The sequence below is a fragment of the Rissa tridactyla genome, chromosome 2 (genome assembly GCF_028500815.1).
Source record: "Rissa tridactyla isolate bRisTri1 chromosome 2, bRisTri1.patW.cur.20221130, whole genome shotgun sequence".
NCBI lineage: Eukaryota > Metazoa > Chordata > Aves > Charadriiformes > Laridae > Rissa > Rissa tridactyla.
The window spans coordinates 122,665,901-122,685,000 of record NC_071467.1 but is presented as its reverse complement, the minus strand read 5'-3'; the positions used below and the strand labels follow the sequence as shown (position 1 = coordinate 122,685,000).

The window sequence follows — 19,100 nt, the reverse complement described above, 5'->3', positions numbered from 1 at the left end:
TTCATAATTTCTTGGGTGCTCTTGCAAGCTGGCTTTGCCTCTTGGTGTGAATCCTTTTGTTAAGTGCAAGCTGATACCCTTATTTATGCATGCCATGGCCAGTTCAGCACATCCTCACTGCATGGCTGATCTGGATAATGAGTGTCACGGTCTGAACATCAGGACTAGCTCTTCTTTACTGGCCTGGGTGTGGGGAGGGTCTGTCCCTGGTTCTTTAGGCCAGTGCACTCTTGGACTCTGTCCCGGGCTATTGGGGTATTGTGTGAGAGGACTTCCCTGCTCTGTGGAGCTGTGGGAAAGGCACTGGAGGTCCGTCAGCTGTTGAAGGGCTTGGTCTGAATTCTTGCTCTGGAATAGGTGTGCTCTCTATTGAATGAAATCTCTGCCAGCAGGCATTGACCCATTTCAAGCATGGGTCAGGAGGTTTTTCTGTGTGGCTTGTAATAGGATTTGGACTAAACTCTTGAGTAAGAGAGCTCACTCTTTAGTGAAGACATACATCTGGAGCATATTTTGGCACTTGCTACTTCCAGTAGTTTTCTTTCTTCGGAAATCTATCCTAAAAAACAACTCTGTGGGGGACTTCTCTTAAGTGATGGTTAGTATTGCCAGTGTTTCAAGCCCTTGTGTTTGGTTTGTTATGAGGGGTGCTTGCTGGTGCTGCCATAGAGCCAAAAGCGTGACAGAAAGTTTGAAGACTTGCAGGAAGATTCAGTGCTGAAACTGGTTGCATGAAAATAATTTAAAAGGTATTCAAACAATTTTTAGAAATTCTGTGAAAGTAGAAGAGACTGAATTTTGCACAGTTTTATGACAAGGAGAAATGTTTTCAAAGGTAGGAGAGACTCGAGTTCTGTAGCTGCTACTCAGTTTGACACTAAGACTTCTTCTGTATAAATGATAAAATACTTCATTGGTATGTCCATTATGACTACTGGCATGTGCACGCTGGGTTTTTGGATTTTTTTAGGCAGGCAAAGCCCTGAAAAATCTCAGCAAAACCACCAGGCTTCACACAGAATTCAAAGGAATTTCTTTCCTGTGTGTATTTAGTGCCCGAGTTCTCTCCTGTGACACTGTTTCACCAGAAGACAGTCTGGGTGAGTCACAAAGCTCTCCTCCACCAAGGAGCTCTTAGCAAATGCTTCCAACTACTGTTGACACTGAATGTTTACGGATGAAAACAGGTATTCAATGTTGTTTGTAAAGAGGAAAGGCAATGGTAGTGATTGGCTAATGTCAAGTCATTATAATGTTTTCTGTTAATGTTTGAAACTGGGAAAGAAAAATAGTAGGCTAAGGTAATGTATCGATTAGATTATTACAGTGTACATTAGCACGGTTCTTGAAACTTCGAAGGTGCTTAAGCAAGGATCTTATATCTCTAAGAAATGTAGCTGAAAGATCTCTTTGAATTTGCTTGTCTTAGCATCTTTACTCACTGTTAATAGAATTCTTATTTAAGTTTGAATCCTTTCAGTTTTAAAAGCGAAGTTTTAAAACATGTTTATCACCTTTTTTCTGACTGTAACGCAAACAAGACTTTTGTATTTTAGTTTGGAATGATATTCGATTGATTTATGCAGTACTTGTAGGCTTTCACCGTAGTTTTATTTTTAGGCTTTTTTCCTCTGTGGACATTAAAATACATTATTCTAAATAGTGGGGAGGAGTTTTGTGGGTTTGGGTTTTTTGTTCTGTTTTTGTTTGCTTTTGGTCGATTTGTTTTGTTGGGGTTTTTTGTTTGGTTAGGGTTTTTAAGTAAAACAAATAAATAATCCTTTTTTGGAGTAGTTTGTGGGTAAACCTGCATGGTTGTGGGTAAACCTATCAATGTTGCTTTGTGCACACACTCTAACTCAGCATAACCCTTGTGAAAGATTTCTGTACTTATATATAGCTTATTTCGAGTGTTCCCTTTCAATCTGCAGGGGTTTGGCACTGTATGCAAATTGGCCCTTTGATATTTCTGGTGGGCGGCTGAAGCCCGCTATTAAAGCATTTTTCTAAAAAAAGCAATGATTGTGCTCTCTCTAGTGGCCGAAAGCGGAATTGTTGTGTGTCCCTTCATAGATCCGATTTTAAGACATGATTTCAATGCAGCGCAAACATTTACTCCATTTAGCCATAGCTGAAAAAAAAAACCCTAAAAATCATTCTGTATCTGTCAAATGTAAGACAATTAAATCCGCCTGCTGTTATGACTGACTGTCTTGGGCATGTCTTACAGGAACAATAGAAGAGGACTGCCCTATTTCCCGCCCCCCCCCTTTTTTTTCTCTTTAAGTACCTCCACACCACCACCCCTCCTCCCACCCCTACCTCCCAGATATTTTGGTTCACAGTATAAAATCCTGCGTTTTGGTGTGGGATCTGTGACACGACAGGTTTGGAAGAATGTTTGTTAATCTCACCACATGCTTACAAACACCCAAGGGGTGGTTGACAGGTCAGTATCAAATAAGGGGAGCCCCTATAGCGCTGAACTGCTGGTCTGGCTGCCCTTAGGGATCCTTGCTGACCCTTTTAGTGCCTGATGAGACGCATCTCAGACCTTGTCTTCCCAAGGGCCACGAGATAAGAAACTAGGGATCAGGCATGAGAAATGTTCGTGCTCTCCCTGCCCATGGCAGACTCCCTGGGGTTTTTGGTTTTTTTTTTTGCATGCAGAAAGTAGCCAAGGCGGGGGGGGAAGATGGAGCTTGAGACACTCGTAGGCTGCTTGTGCTGCCGCTGAGGTAGCTCCTAACTTGTGATTTAGTAGTGAAATAAAGATGTGCAATAATTTAGAATGGTCTCTCTTTCTTCTAGTCATAAATCTCCTTTCTTGGGAATGAGAGGCAAGATGTCTTGCTTTCTACTTGCTGGATTCTGTCTTATGCTTATAGAGAACTGAAACGAGCCTAGGAAGCATCTCTAGGATAAAGAATAGGAAAAGCTTCAGGCAAACATGCCAAATAGTTTTGGTTTGGGTTTGTTGGTTTGGTGGTTTTTGTTTGTTTTTTTTTATTTCATTAAACTAGATGAGCCTTGGGTTTTTCTCCCTGTCAGTTCTGCCACCATGAGACTCCTTTTTCCTTTGAAAGGGCTGCATAAACTTTTTAAAATGTGTTGCTGAGTTAACCAGTCGAGGTGGATGCTGCAGAATTTGTAACGCTAGCATCACTGGCAGGAGTCACCCTGCCACAGGCTCTTTAAATACAGTTTGCAAGTATGAATTCAGTTCTGCAGTTTTTAAGCTGCTTCAAAAAGCAAAACCAGATACGCAGATTCAAGCTCACACCTGCTTTCATACGTGCTGACTTGTACTAGCATTTTGAGGCACAAGATGTGTCTCTGTGTCTCATCTACTAGGCAACAAAGCCTTTTTTTTTTTTTTTTTTTTTTAAGGTGACTAAATAGTCCAATACTTCTGAAGTTCTTGGCAGTGCGGAAAAATTATGGCACTTATTTGAGGGTTTGAATATGCAGTTAAGCATCTAATTTTAAACCTGCACACTCAATAATATCGGACTTTGCTACAAAGTTATTTCCTTTTTATGGTATCTGCCAACTGCTGAAGTATGCATTAGTACAATTGACATGTTAATGCAGTCTAGTAATGGAGGTACCTGATCAAGCAGCAGCCAAATGATCGCAAAATAGGTGTCTGAGGTGAAATCAGAGGCTGCAATGAACAACGGAAAAGTGCTTGCCTTTGTCATGTACTGACGAGTGAAATCCCTGTCTCCCATCTGACTTGAAAAACTGGACCCAGTTGGAGGAGGCTTTATATATAGTCTTAGGACCCAGCATCCCTTCTCATTGATGGCCACATGCATTATTTTCTTCGGTCGTCTCTATGTTTTTCCTCCCTTTCTCGGAGTCTTTTTTGACAGGATTGTAGTATGCTCCTGTAGTTCTAAATAAGCATATTCTGACTTGCTCATAAATTAAAATCAAATACCTAGCTATTACTAATACACTCCAGCATACCTGGTTATAATGTGATGCAGGCCTTTGCCAGTTACTGAGTGGAGCTTTCTCCCTTGTCTTTCAGCTGATCTGAAGCAGTGAAGGTAGCCGTGTACTGTCTGTGCACACTGAATTACTGTGGGCACTCCCCAGGTATTGCAGTTGCTGGTCTTTGCTTTACGGTATCGCGTACCTATCGCTCACTTGCCAGATTCCATGCACTAGATGCTCATTGGGATGGCATTTGAATATAGTCCAGTTATTCCCGGTGGGGAGGTTTGTTATCAAATCAGCAGGAAAGCGTCATTCTCAGCTCCAGATGATGCACAAGTGTCATCCAGTTTGTACTGATCTGTTGAACAGCAAACGTGTAATGTAAGGGACAGTCAGGATATTACGAGACAGGCTTTTAACACCACAGAAGCTATCTCAGTATTTAACATGCTGAGAAGACAGGCTAATCACGGAAGACTTGTCTGGACGTCTTTGTTCCTTTGACTCCTTAGGTATTTTGCAGATGCTGATGGCCAGTGTGAACTTTAAATCAATTTATTGCATATGTTTACATATGCAATAAAACCATTTGCCATATCATTTAACTACACACAGAGTGAATTGTTGACCATGAGCTGATCTGACCTTTTCAGGTCTAATCAAGAAATCTGAAATATTATTTCAGCCTGTCAGCTCCAGGAATATGCAGTATCTCGATCTAACTGAAAATGTCAGACACACTCTAATATGCAACCCATCAAAGTTACGATGCGTATGAACCAAGAACTGGTTAAGAATATAAATCTGTAACATCCGTGGTGCATCTCAATTGCTTAGATAAATTGTTCAGCCATTGATACAGGCTAGCTAAAAACGTGCATTAAAAGCAATGCTTTGGAAGACGTGTGAGATGTACAGCCATTTAAATATTAAAATGATCTTGAAAGAGGGGTGATAACACCAAGTTAGAATATTACTGGAAAAAACAGTTTGCAGTGAGAATACCAGTGCTCTAGTTAATGTCTTACTACCTTTGTTGTGTGGTAACGTAAGATTAGTGGTCTCTTGTAACCTCAAAATTTTCCATTTTAATAATTTGCTGCACGTGGAGTTTTTACTCTTTCCATAAATAATCCATTATATCAGCAGAGGTGTCCTTATCAATCTTATTTGTGTTGGATTCAGTATTAAGCATTTGTCGTAGTCTTGTGCTTTTTATGAAAAAATCTGTGTCTATTTTTAAAAGCTTTCTAAAAACCAACACTGTTGTCAGCAGGTGATGTTGTTTAATGATGTTTAACTTATTTGTTTTCTTTGTGTCATCTTCTTCAAGCTTCTGTTTGTGGTATTTTAGTAGATACTCAGATCTAGGATAAATCTGTCTTTAATAGTTATTTATCAAGCATGAGACCAATTGTTCATTAGTATAATTTCTGGATGATTATTTTACATTTGGATTAAAGTGGATGGGCACAATGAGAAGCAACTTTGTATCCTAAGAAAATGGTATTTTATTAGCTAAACAGTTTATCAAGATTGTTTAATCTTAAAGCAGTTGTTACACTAAAATTGAGTTTGTTTTTAATCTAATCATGTTTCATTCGTGCAATTTGAGGCATTATTAACTGAATTGCTACTATTAGTAAAATGTTGTTGGAAATAGAATTAAAATGAACTGTGAGAAGCATTGATGAACCGATAACTTTGCATTAAAGAGTAGTGTGTATTTTAAACTACCTAGTTGATGCTATTTGAGCTGTTCTTGTGAGGCAATGCTGCCCTCCCCTGGTAGGCTGCAGAAAAAAGGAAATTTTTGTCCCAGTCCAAGCAAGTTCTAGGGCTTCCTATGAAAGACAATCTGCTGAATTGGTGATAAAAAGACTGTTATGTGCCTTCTCTATTACAAGACCAAAAAAAAAAAGATAGTGGAATGGACATTTGTGCAGTGCTTTTATGTGTGCATGGTGCAGATATGGATGAATATACAAATAATATACTGGAATATATTGTGAATACACAAGCCAACAAAATGAGGATTGAATTAGGTTTGGGTGGCAGTTTGGAAGACAAATTGAAGACAAAATAAACAGATACCAGGTAGCTGATGAAAGTTATCGGGACCGATCATAATAATCTTTTGTTTAAAAGTATAGCTTTGTCTTGTATATAATGCTTAGAGATTTATAATTAACGATTACATGTTTCAATTCTGGAATAGAAAAGTAAATGGGACCATGGCCAACAACTTGCATGGGAGTAGGATTAGCTCTTGTGCCCATGAAGCTGTAGCAAATCTTCTGTCAGCGGCTATTGATTACAAAGATACCACCACATCAGGAAGGCTCTCCACTGCACATTTCTGAGAGCTGAGGAAGGTAGTCCAAGGAAATATTACCATTACATGGTCTATTTTTAATATATCTGTTATTAACCACCGCTGGAGACAGAATAATGGGGTAGAAGGTTCTTTAGATTGTCCATAGATTGCTATGGCTGTTGTCTGTTTAATAAGTGTGTTGCTATTTGCTTTAGTTTTGTCTTCCTTCAATTTCTCACTGCTAGGCAGTTTCACCATAGTCCAGACAGCAGAAAGAGATGAGCCTTGTTTCAAATATAAGAATTTTAGTTCCCACATCTGACTCCAGTAAAGTGTGTGTGGTGGGATTTGGGGTTTTTTGTTAGTTTGTTTTTAAGGTATAAAATATCCCTTTCTTTTTATGATTAAGATTTTTCTGATTGCTGGACAACTTGCAAAACACACAACTCTTCTTCCTGTGGCATATGACTTGACTTATGTTTTGTTTGCTTCTTATCCCTCTTAATGCATTGGAGGTCACCTAACACTAGAGAAGACTGGAGAGAGTATGTTAAAATCTGTGGTTCAAGTATTACTTCATGTCTTAGATGTGAACAGATTGCCAGATTCAGGAGGGAGTGTTTTTCCCCAGACTGGTTTGCTTGAGGACTTTGCTTGAGTGTGAGTTCTCATCTGCTACTTAGGGTCAGGTCACTTGGGAGATGTTTTAAGACCCGTGGAATATAATGACAATCCCAACATGACCTGCTGTGGTCCAGCAGCATGTTACAGTGGTGGTGGCTGTTGTTATTTTACTGCTACCTTTTATAATAAGGTCCTAGGAGTTGTTTTGTGTCTGTGGTGCCTGACAGTCCACAGAGCAGGTGTGGACCCTCTTGAACTAGATCCCAACTACTCAGTTACCTGTGACTGTGGCAGATGGGACCCAAAGATCCCAGTGGTCCTTCACAGGCTTCTGTTTCTGAAGTGACTTAGCTGAACACAAAATAATAGTATTTATCTTCATGCACGTAAGCTAGTAGGCTATAATAAGCAATCCGTTTGAGAGCTAACTGTAAAACCACTGCAAGTGTGGCTCCATGATAGTTAAAGGTGAGCACAATTGACACCAAGACACCTTGTTCTGCCTTTCCCTTTGTGACATCCTGCCACAGCAAAACTAGTTTTATGTGTTTTTCTTATTTGTTAGATTAGTATTCTGTTGGCGTAGCATCACAACTCGGCTCATCGAATGGTTATGTGAATGGCAGTGGTGCTGTTCCTTGACCTAGAACAAATGTATGAGGTCTAAGACCATGTAACAGATCTCTTTCTTCTCCATAACTTTTGCAGGTATTGGGGCTGCTGGTGTGGACCCTGATTGCTGGAACAGAATACTTTCTATATCCAGCCTTCGGCTGGGTGATGTTTGTAGCTGTGTTTTACTGGGTTCTCACTGTCTTCTTTCTGATCATCTACATGACAATGACCTACACCAGGATCCCCCAGGTGCCATGGACCACAGTGGTAAATACACCCATTCTTTGTTGTTGCAGGTTTTCTTGGTTATGAAGAGAATAAAATATTGATGCATTCTATGGGTGTCATTAATCAATTGCACTTGTGCTTTTTGCAAAATTTTCCCTAATTACTGTGTGGCTGTGTACCTGCAGTGTTTAACCTTCATACTGCACAGACACTTTTAAAACACTTTTCCTATGATGTTTTCACGATTTTGTTCAGCGGTTGATGTAGTGACTTGATTTTTAATAATGTGTGTGTGACTGATATTTATGCACAGTGGCCTCTTTTTTTTTCTCCCTGGAGTGATTACATCCCATGAAGAATGAGTCTGTTGCTGCCTCTGAGCTAACAGACCTGGCCATATGGCTTAAACAGCAGAAGTCCCTACTTGAATCAACACCATGAATTGGAAGTGGGACCCTGGCTCTTAAGGACATGAATATTCCTCTGCTAAAGTAAAAGCAAAGGTGGTTCAGAGGTAGCAACAGTCTGACAATCCATATATGGCCTACTGTGAAAATGGTGCTGAAAATTACTGTTATATATATGTAAAATACGTGCCATGGAACCCTTTGCCTTTAGCTCAAGACTTAATGCAAATCAGATAAACAGCTAATGTAATTACAGAAAAATTTCACAGGCACTTAAAACTCAGATCCAGTTTTTGTGGTTTGAACAAACCTGGCTAGCTGTACCTCTGAACAGTATATTTTTACATGATTTTCATAACAGGCTGGTGTTCAGGGCAATAGATCCTAAAAGTCATTGTCATCTCAGCCAACTGGCTGTTTGTAATCCATCCAAGAATTATTATAAATTTTAGCTTTGCATTTGTCTGATACAGTGAGATACTGTTCTCTTTTTATTTTTTTAGTGGCTAAAGATTATTGACTAGAATTCTGTTATTTTTATGACAAAATATATTTGGCTTCAGTGTTGCAAACAGCTTGTTATCAGCTGTATTGCATATGTGACTAAACTGCAATACCCTTCTCATCTTCCCATTTGCTGCTGTAATAAATAGCCAGCGATAGCAATTACTAATAAGAACAACCAGGATAATGTTCAGATAGCTTCTCTGTTTTCAAGTTTCATGACCAGCAATTACCATTAAGGCTATAACGCTGCTATAGAAATGTTGGATTATTTCAATTATAGCAGTAATGTGTCTGGGTACATTTAAAGGTGTGTGGGGTTGGTTTTTTTTTCCCCCATTGCGTTAGATGTAAGTAACGTACATTCAAAGGGAAAGCATCTTTGTATCTATTTGGATACAGCTTTACTCATTACCCTTCTTTCATCAGTTTAACATTATTATCAGGCAACCGCTGCACATAAATGAGTTGCCCCTGATCTATCTGGTAGACAAGCTGGAGTATTTGATTTGTTTCTACTTTATATTGAGTGTATTTCTTGCTCTGTGTTCCAAACATACTGTAGATAAGATCACGTAAAGGTAGGTCTGAAAGGTAGTCTCCTTTTATAGTAGAATAATAGGAAGAGAAAATAAATGCAAAATAAATAAAAGATGCTTGCATTCCAGCTTGTTTTGCCTTAAGGTATTAAAAGAGAAGTTGGGAACAGCCTTTGAATTGGACCTCTGCCACTCCTGGCTGGCCAAAAGGAAGGTTTGGTCTCTTTTCAGAGAGATGTTGTTAATGTCTTCATTCAAGACAGTATAACACACACCTTTTTGAGTGAGTTTACGCCCACCTTCCCCCTGTTCTCTGAAGTATCCTGAATTTCTCTGCTAGTTATTGCTCTGCCTCCTTAGGGCAACAGTTAGCTCAGACTGTGCCTATTGTATGCTTTATCCGAAATGACATCTGGACTTCTCTGTCATAAATTCACTTTTTGCAGGTTAAGCACATTATGAAATTGCTTAAGATGCAGTTACTTTTACTGCAAATTAATCCAAAGGACGTGCTTCAAAACTGGCTCTCCTTAATAGTGCAAGTTCTTTGCTAAAACAATCAATGGAAGCTTTTAAAATCTGGTAAATTTGAATTTAAGAAGCAGATGGTAATTTAGCATGAACCATTTGGTTTGAGTAATATATTGGCAGTAAAGGCCCAATCAGCTTGCATTGCATTCCATCTTCCCCAACAGTGTTATTTCCCAGAGCAGCACTTCTCAAAAATTATGTGCTTTTTTCTTTTCTATGTGACAAGATATTGCAGGGATTTGTAGCTTTCCAGGGTAATTGAGTCTTTTTGGAACTGGAAACCTAAAAATAACAACAACAAAATACTCTAGGCAATCAAATCTGGAGTTTGAAAATCAGTGCTTTACAGACGCTCACCGGAACCTGCCAATTGTTGGCTTCTTATCCTCAAATTAACAGTTTGATATTTTATTATTGTAATGCCCAGGTAAAACAAGAGAGGTGAGATCTGTAGATAGAGATAATACCTTTTGTTAGCTCAACTGATATACTTGTTTAAAAGTGTATTGATCAAGCCGCAAGTGCCAGGTCTTGGACTCCGTCTGAATGCTGAGGTACTGCCCATGATTCCCTGCGGAAAGGTGGGTAAGTGGCTCTTTTCCAAACGCCCTGAAGTTGCAAGGACTTAGGAACCACAGGAGGACGTGCCTGCCCTTCAGTCTGCTCTGAAAACTGTAGGAAGGCTTTTTTGCATGGGAAGTCTCATAAAGGCAGTGGTGACCTGAAGACTGACAGGTGACAGCACAGCATGCTGCTCTCTGAAGGGGCCTGCAGTTGAGAAAGCACGCCTTTGGGGAATGGCTTCCCTTCAGAAAGTTTCGAACCCTGTGTGTCACGGGGGCGTGTGGCAGTGGGCCAGACTCCACCAAGTCTGAAGTAAACTGCCAGAACCAAATGTACTGGAGATGGATGTGAGGAGCTTCCGTACCAACCACTTCACACTGTTGATCCACTCTTTGGTGCACTGAGGGAATTGCTGATGTGGATATAGCTGCTGTCGCTGCTTTCTGAACTTCTCTTCTTGGGCTGCAGCTCTTTTTTTTAGATGCTGCTAGAGTTGGTGACTAGTGAAGCCAATAGTGAATAATTGACATATATTCCTAGTACCACACCATGGAAATTAACAAGTTGGAGCTGCACCAGTATGACAACATTTAGAGACAACTGGGGCAACAAAGTTAAGGGTTATGATATTTGTGTGACACTCTGGAGTGTAAACATGGGGCCAGAAGCTGAAGGGAAGCAGATCACATACAACATTAGGACCTTGTCTAAACTGAGTTACTAATTCCTGCACTTGTAACTAGGTGCAAAGCATGTAACAGTTATTCCACTTAAACGTGGTACCAGTGAACTAAAAGCATGTTTTATGGCCAAATTCAAATGCCTTAAACAAGTAGCAGGGTGGAGTTTTGAGGAATTTATTTTTTTTTTTAGAAGAATGAACTTCCTATAGCCATGACCAAGTAGTGAGTAAGTAAAGGACAAAGTATTAAAATTACTTTAAAAAAAGCCCGACATACTTTTTTTATCTGTCTTTCATCTTCTCAGACTTCTGTTTTCCCTTCCTTTCCTGTTCTCTTACATGCAAAACCCAAACTGTTCTTGTTTGTTCTCTGTAGAGTTAGGTGAGATCAATGTTATCTGCTTTGCCTCTTTCTTAGTAATGAACATAGGTACCCTGAGACATTAACTCTGCTCCTTGGAAAACGCAGCATCTACCATGGATGGGTCTTGATGACCCATGTAGTCTGTTCAGACTGTTCTCCTCCTTGATTTTATCTGCTTCTTTCTCCTCTCAAAAACAGGCAGAAGGGAAAGGTGCTGAAAGGTAGAAGAATGTGCCTGAAAAAAATTACACCCTCTTTATCTCCTCCAAAAGTGGAGAAGAGCAGAGTTTTGGAAGCTTTGTAAATATTCTTCATATACCCAGGAGTCATTGATTCCTACAGTGTAACTTTGTATAGATTAGAAATGTAATGCAGTTTTGTTTTGTTTTATTTCTTTTTTTTTTTTTTTTTCATGTAGCGTCATATTCTTACTGCCTAATACTTTGGTTGTGATAACCAAACTGTGTCCTTATTATCAATTTTGGAAAATCACAGCACAGCAGCTTTAGGACTTCTGGATTTAGTGTGATGGAGAGAACAGCTTGTCCAAAATGTGCTTTAATGTTTATGGATCTTCAAAATAAGCAGTTAAACTTTGATCTTACAGATAGAAACTTGGAAGAAGATAAAAATAGTTAAGAATCACATTTCTTGTGTACATTGCATGTGTACATTATATTTCAGATGAGAGTGTTGTAATGTTGGAATAGAAAATGGGAACAAATACAAGTGCATATTAACTACTTACATTGTTTGTTTTTTCAACAGGGTCTTTTTTTTAATGGAAGTGCCTTCATTTTGTACCTCATTGCTGCCATTGTGGATGCATCTTCAGTTACCAAAGAACTGGACAGTCACAATTACAACAGCTGGGCAGCTTCTTCAGTGAGTTGATTTTTTGTTTAAATTGGTTCTATGTCCAATAAAATTATATCAAAAGAAGGCTCGCTGGAAGTGCGGGTTGAATTTTGAAAAGCTGCAGACTGATACAGAAGCTCCTGCACAAAACCTATAGGTAGCTGTAGATTCCGCTCATAGTTTTTGGAGGTGACTAGACATTCCACCAGGAGACAACAGTCACATCAGAAAAGGCTGTAATGTTTTTAAGATCATACTGCTTTTCCCCTCCCCTGCCCCCATCTATTACTAGCTGTCTGTCAGATGGTATAGCCTGCACATCAGAGTGGAAAAAACAGATTGGATGAAAACCAAGTTGCTTCAATGAAATGGGACAACTTCAAAAGCAGATTAAACTAACTCAGGTAACTTTGCACGTGTGTGGATTAGGTGCGTTCCGCTTTTTGTGGGCTGAGCCATATACACAGCACCTTTGGGAAGGTCCTGAAGCAGTATTGCTGTTTCTACAGTGATCTTCCTCTTACAGCCTCAACTTTTTGATAATCTTTCTTCTGAGTTGGGTGGGCAATGCCTGAAAAATCATGTAACTTCCCAGTGTTTTAAAGTGGATGCAAATCATTAATTAGTCTAACGTTACTGTCTTACTATTTAGATTTGGAAATCCAGAGCAGTTGATGTGGGTGAAAAACTTTTTTTAAGAGCCTTGTCAGTTTCTGAGCAGGTGAACGCATTCTCTAGCTAAGTTAAGGGAGCTGTAAAAGAACTTTTTGCATGTTGTGGCAACAGTAGTCAAATTTAGTTGTATAAAGTAATTCTGCGTTACATCTACTTTGCTGACTGATCATGCTTCTGCGGTTGTCCTCTCTGGACTATTCACAAATCCTGTCTTCTGTCTGAAGCTTATTGTTACTGGCATGAACACAGAGACTTAAACACTTGCTCTGTTTATGTCTTGGGAATTGGATAACTACGTCCCTGTCACTTCAGTGGCGTTAAGGGTCTTTTCCCCTTGGCAGTTTGTGACTTTTGATCTGTTACTCAGCCACTGCTATTGACAGGAACTTGCTTGCTGCTAGGTAAGCTTCCATGCTGATTCAGGTTTTATGCAAAATGCATGAATGGTCAGTGTCTCATGGGATGTTTGGAATCTCTTCTAATAGTGCTAATGTAATGCACTGTCTAAATAAACTATTAAATGTAGATTCTTGCTTTCTGAACCCATTAAGGGTTTCATGGATGGATGTTTGTGAAAATTTAGCAATTCATCTCTCCCTAACAGTTGTTCTCTGTTAGGAAGATTTTAGATGGAGCTTTTATTTCTTAAGAAACAAAATTATTAGAGAAGAATAATGTTAGAATTTTCTATTGTAATAATATTTTACATCATCTACAGTTTTCAGTGCCACAGATTAAATTTACATTAGACAAGACTCAACAAGAGCCCTCTGTTGGAAGGTTTAGATTTACTGCCTGTACACATGCTTGGTAGTGCCCTGCTCTCAGAGCTGAAGTGCCCACCAGGGCAATGATGGTATATAGGCAAGTATATACCACGACAGCAAGAAACACTGGTAGAATCATAAAATATTTTTAGGCTGGAAGGGACCTCTGAAGGTGATCTGGTCCAGTTCGCTCCTCTCTTAACAAGGCAGGGCTAACTCATATCAGGCCACCAGGGCCTTGTCTGCTTGAGTTTTGAGTATTTCCAAGGATGGCTATTCCCCACCACCTCTGGGCTTCTGCTGACATGTTTGATTACTCTCATTGTGATTTATCTTTTTTTTTCCCTAATATGTAATTAAAATTTCCCTTCTTGTAACTTGCGTTTGTTCCCTCTTGTCCTATCCCTGCTCACCTCCAAGAAAGGTAGTATTAATCCTGTTTGCAGTGTCAGCTTTATTTGGTGCCGTTACCAGCACAAAACATTCTGGTCTTATCGTAAGACCACTTTGAACGTTGTCTGTTTTCAACAGCATGCAGAGATTACCAGGAATTTAACCACTGGCACTGAATTGGACTTTATCAGTACAACTGAAATAGTCCACAGCTGTTTCTGTGTGCGTATGCCGTAAGGACTGCAGAAGCAACACCACTGATACTGTGTAGTTTTACACGGTATCTTTAACAGTATCTTTATCTTCAAACATAAAATAAATCTAGCCTGCTACGGAAGTCTAATTCTGTAATCAATTTCTGAGAAAGTAAGTAGTAGTACCTCAACATGATTACTGTCACTGTTATTTGCACTGAGGAATACCTTTATTTGTCAGTAGAGGACCTCTGGAATTGGCAACCTGATCAGTACTGCTGTTTGAGATGTCTGGGTCTGCATTTGAATCCAAGTTTTCTCTGTAAACAAACCTATTTCAATGCGCAGTGTGCCATAGTGAGGTACAGGTGGGCTGTAGGCAATTCCTGAAACATAGCAGCAGTACGGGAGTGTTTGCTTGAGCTCACACACATGGACTATCCTTCAGTCTTTGCCAGCAATTGATGTTAAAAGCAGCGAGTACAGGACTGGTGGGAGTCCATACTGCAAGATCCACACTGAGGCAGTATAATGTGGAGGTATGAGTTGAAATATGTCATGTTTTGTCTGTTTGTAGGCCTGTATTTTCTACGCATAATATAAGCTTACTCACACAGTGTTGACTGCATGGCCACACGAGTACAAGGAGGTGAAAAAGTGCCATTTTCGCCTACTATTTCTCCTTTTTCCAAATAGCATAACTATTTTTTTGTAGAAATTACAGTACTCTCAAATATATATATTTTTTTTTTTCCTAATATATTTTTTCCCCTCTCTCTACAGTTCTTTGCCTTCGTGGTTACCTCCTGCTACGCTGGAAATACGTATTTTAGCTTTATATCTTGGCAATCACGAACTTTGCAGTAAATATTTTGTTAAAATGAATTCTGTAGTATAAAATATCTTGAGGATTATACTCTCTTGAAAAAAGCTTGGAAGAGGGATGAAGTCTTTTTGAACATTTCTGTTAGAATGGACATGGTGTATTTTAAGATGAGATTAAAATGATTATTTATAAGACAATGTCATCTTGAGAGACATCTAACACCGGCTTTGTACTGTATAATAAAATTTCATACTGCTTCTTTTAAAATTAACATTGTATTTTTCTAGACATGTATAGATGTTATTACTAAACCTTTAATAAATCTTACTCAATGTGCCAATTTTGTAAATGTAACTTTTTACATGTTACAGGTTTACTTCTGAATGCGACAAATCAAAACTAAGATTGATACTGTCTCATTATGTATAAAAAGTGACATTGTGCAGAAAAAAAAACCCCAAAACTTTAAAAATAAATAAATAATTGACCCAACTGTGCATGTTTTGTAAACTGGGAGTAGAAGGTTGCTTTTTTAAGTTCTTTTTCAGAGTAAAATACCTACTACTAAGAATTCTGATTATCCTGGCAGTTTGCGTATTCTAACAGCTTCTCACAATCATGAGATTGCTTTTGGAACCTGTTACTGTAGGTCTGAAGGAATGTTGCACTTGAAACACATTGTCTTAACAGGTTTCTCAAATCCAGCAGGCTCCAAGGCATAAGTCTAGACAAAAGTCCCTTAATGCTCAGTGTTTAACCTACTGAGAATACCACAAAGCACCTACTAAAGGTAGTACATTTTGTTTCTCGGGAGACTTGTGTTTTTCTTTTTTCTCTTCACAGTAGGCCATTAATCTGTCCTAATTAAAATCTAGGCTTCTCAATCCTACTAAATGATATAAAGATTAAATCCATAGAAGAATTGTCAAGACGCCAGCGCTAGAAACAAAGAATTTCCTCCCTCCTTCCCTGTCTACTGGCATCATCTGTGAGTTGTTAGTTTAACAAATGAAGTTTTTAATTTGAAGCTCATATTCAAATATCTGAGTCAACCAGAAGTAGGACAGAAGATGATGAATTTCAAAACAGATACCTTTGAAAATTACTTTCCAATACAAATTACGTAAGAAATTTTTTCCAGGAGTTAGGTGGAGAGTGTAATGTTGTGATTATTTTGTAATATTACTTAAAGTTTTCCTCATCTAAAACTACTATTAAACCTTTAATTACTGGATTAAGAAGGTTTGGACTCTCTTCCAGCCGTCAAAAGGTTAGCTGGAAGGTTATATGTGGTAGTAGAGAAATCTTACTGCTTCAAAAAACTTCTTTATTTCTCCCTGTAACTAAAAGGTGTGTGCTTACTTACATGGGCGCCCTGCAGCAAAGAAGATTTATCAGCAGCCAGCTCATTCTGTTCTCAATCACATTGTTTTATTCTTGATTATCTGTTGGAGTCATAGGATTTCAGTGGAAGGGAAGCCAAGATGCTATTTAAAAACCTATATTTGTCTGCAAGTTGCATCTGGTCTGCACAACAAAGGTCAGGTTCTCTACTGCTTGCTAAAATTATCCAGTTGTGAGAAGGAAGAAGGGCTACCAACTATGCATTTTATCTACACAGATAAAATGTGTCATTAAAGTCCCAAATGCTCTTTTCCATTGCTGGAAAAAAATCAAAGACGTAAAAATGATCCAAATGTCAACTGATAAAATGTGACTAGAAATAAAGCCAGAATTACAGTCTTGTTAGTGATTTCTCATCAGTTAAAATACTTTAGTAGTAACAGAAATTCTTTCTTAAATGATACTTGTTGGTACCTATCTTAAGTGCAAAGAACGTGACTACGTTTGCACAAATATTTCATGATTTTGTGGTAACTGCAATGGTCTGGTCTAAAGTCATAACCCAGAGAAGATTTGTGGATAGAGGTAGTAAGACAGAGTAAAGCTACGAGGGAGTAATATGTTTCATCCAGTTTACCAAAAACTGTCATGGAAACCATGTTACACGTCAGAATAACCCATTAATGAAGGACAAAACCACACTATTACCAGATAAGGAATGATTCTGGCAAAATATCTACCATCTCTCTGAGTCTTCAGTGCTGATCCTCAAGGGAAGATGTGCGGAATGTCTTCCAAAGGCAAATCTGTGAGTTGAATCCTTAATTCTGAACTTAAAAAAACACGTACTAGGCAGAAATTTGCTTTATGCTTGGCCTTGTTTTTTTTCACCAGCCTTATCTGCTTTGTTCTTTCCATTTAGAAAGATAATTATCTTACTTCCTATGTTCTTTCTCATCTGTCTCGTTTCTCATCTGTTCCCCAGATACCAACTGTCTGTTTTTTCAAGTGTTCTGAATATCTAGGTAAAATTGGTGGAATCAGTACAAGCTTGGAATTATTTCTGAAGTTTGCTCCTCCTATTTCAGGCCTGAAGAAAGGCGTAAGCACCCGAAAGGTTATCTGCTTCTCCAGTGCATTAGCCTTAAATACTGGCTTGCAAACTATGACTTATGCCTTTGTATATTCTAATATTGATAAAGTAGGTAAGCTAACTCTGGTTTATCATATAACAATTAAAATAAGATTTGTGCCTGCAAGCATTGCTTAGCGTTCATAAGATTGAAAGAAACCTTATTTAAAAGAACAACTGGTAAGTGATGAAGTCATTAGTGAAATTCTTCGTACAGATATTTAGAAGAATAAAAAAAATGCTAATCAACTTGCAAAATGAAGGTATTTGACATTATAAAAAACTTGTTTCAGACAAACAGTCTCTCTGAAAAATCCAAGTCACCCACATATATAAGGATACTTTATGTCAACTTACGGCCATCAAATTTCATTTATTAAGAAGTTGTCAGTACCTCTTATCATCATCATACAGGATGCCCCTAAGATGCAGTAAATAGCATGAGAACGGTAATAAAAACTTCAACTTCAGCAGTGTTTTAGACTGACTTTGTGTCAGGGATTTACAGAAGATGCCTGTATTTCTGAGTAGAAAATATGACTGTTACTCATATTAATTTAAAGGTATTTCTATTTCACTGGACTGAACTCAGATCAGCAGGACCCCATTCATATACACACTTTCAAAAGAAGTTAAGAACCAAAGAAGCTGAATCAGCGGGTAAGAAAAATACATTTCTTAATAGGAAATACAGAAGTTGCTGGAACCTTCCTCTCCAGGCCTTGCAAGAAACCTAGAAATGTGCCTGCTTCTGAACTTGAACTGTAAGGAGAAGAGGCCAGAAAAGAAGCAGCAGCTGTTTAAAAGAGGGAAAAAAACAAACAAACAAACAAAAAAAAGTCAAAACGCTTTCTCAGCACCTAGAATTTTACAATTGTGTAGATTGGCAATGTTGTAGCTTTGATATCTAATGACATCAGATAAAATTTGGTGGGACTGGTACTATCTTTTATCACAACTACTAGCTTGCTTACCAGAAGCCCAAAACTATGTACTGCTTAGTGTATTACGGACCATTGCCTACGCTAGCAAACCCTGTCTTGCTCATGTAAATTACTTATTCTAGCCCCTTATTTGTGTTGGAGATCATCTGATCTTACCTGTCTTCCCTCCTAAGATAATTCTAGTTGTTGAAGGAACTATTAAATACTAAATATGAACAGAATGTGCATCCTGACTGCAGAACAGCAGAAAATGGGGTTATTCCTCTGATGAGTATAAAAGCGGCATCTGCCCAGCTTGGAGTCTTGCAATTACCTCACTTGTCAGAAAGCAAAACAAGTTATTTTTAAACTTGAGGAAATATATAGCTTCCTTTGCCGAGTTTTGTTAGTATCTCTGCAGCATGATTTAATTCAAACAACGGGGTTGAGACGTTTGGACAGTCATTTACAGCGTTGCCTGTTGCTGCCCACTTAATGCAAACGTTTTATCTTTTAGGAGATCGTGAATCGGAAAGTTTGGGCGGTCTTTTTGGGTGAGAACAAAGGTTGTGGGGGAAGACGCTGTCTGCAGCCGCACCTCCACTGCGAAGCCCCGCAGTTTTCCCCTCCAAGGACACCGCCGGCAAACTTTTGACAGGCCGAGG

At 38.7% G+C, this 19,100-nt stretch overlaps 1 protein-coding gene across 2 annotated transcripts in view; it reads left to right on the top strand.

Annotated features, from left to right (window-relative positions):
* The window catches only part of CMTM8 (CKLF like MARVEL transmembrane domain containing 8), a 36,517-nt gene extending 21,141 nt beyond the window's left edge, over nucleotides 1–15,376 (top strand). The window contains exons 2-4 of one of the 2 annotated variants that reach the window (XM_054191197.1): nucleotides 7,598–7,771; nucleotides 12,092–12,208; nucleotides 14,994–15,376. In XM_054191197.1, the coding sequence (XP_054047172.1) occupies nucleotides 7,598–7,771; nucleotides 12,092–12,208; nucleotides 14,994–15,077 (375 nt within the window). In that variant the 3' untranslated portion in view covers nucleotides 15,078–15,376. The remainder of the gene's footprint in view (nucleotides 1–7,597; nucleotides 7,772–12,091; nucleotides 12,209–14,993) is intronic. The other variant, XM_054191198.1, reaches the window with a different exon arrangement.
* Nucleotides 15,377–19,100: the final 3,724 nt, after the last annotated feature.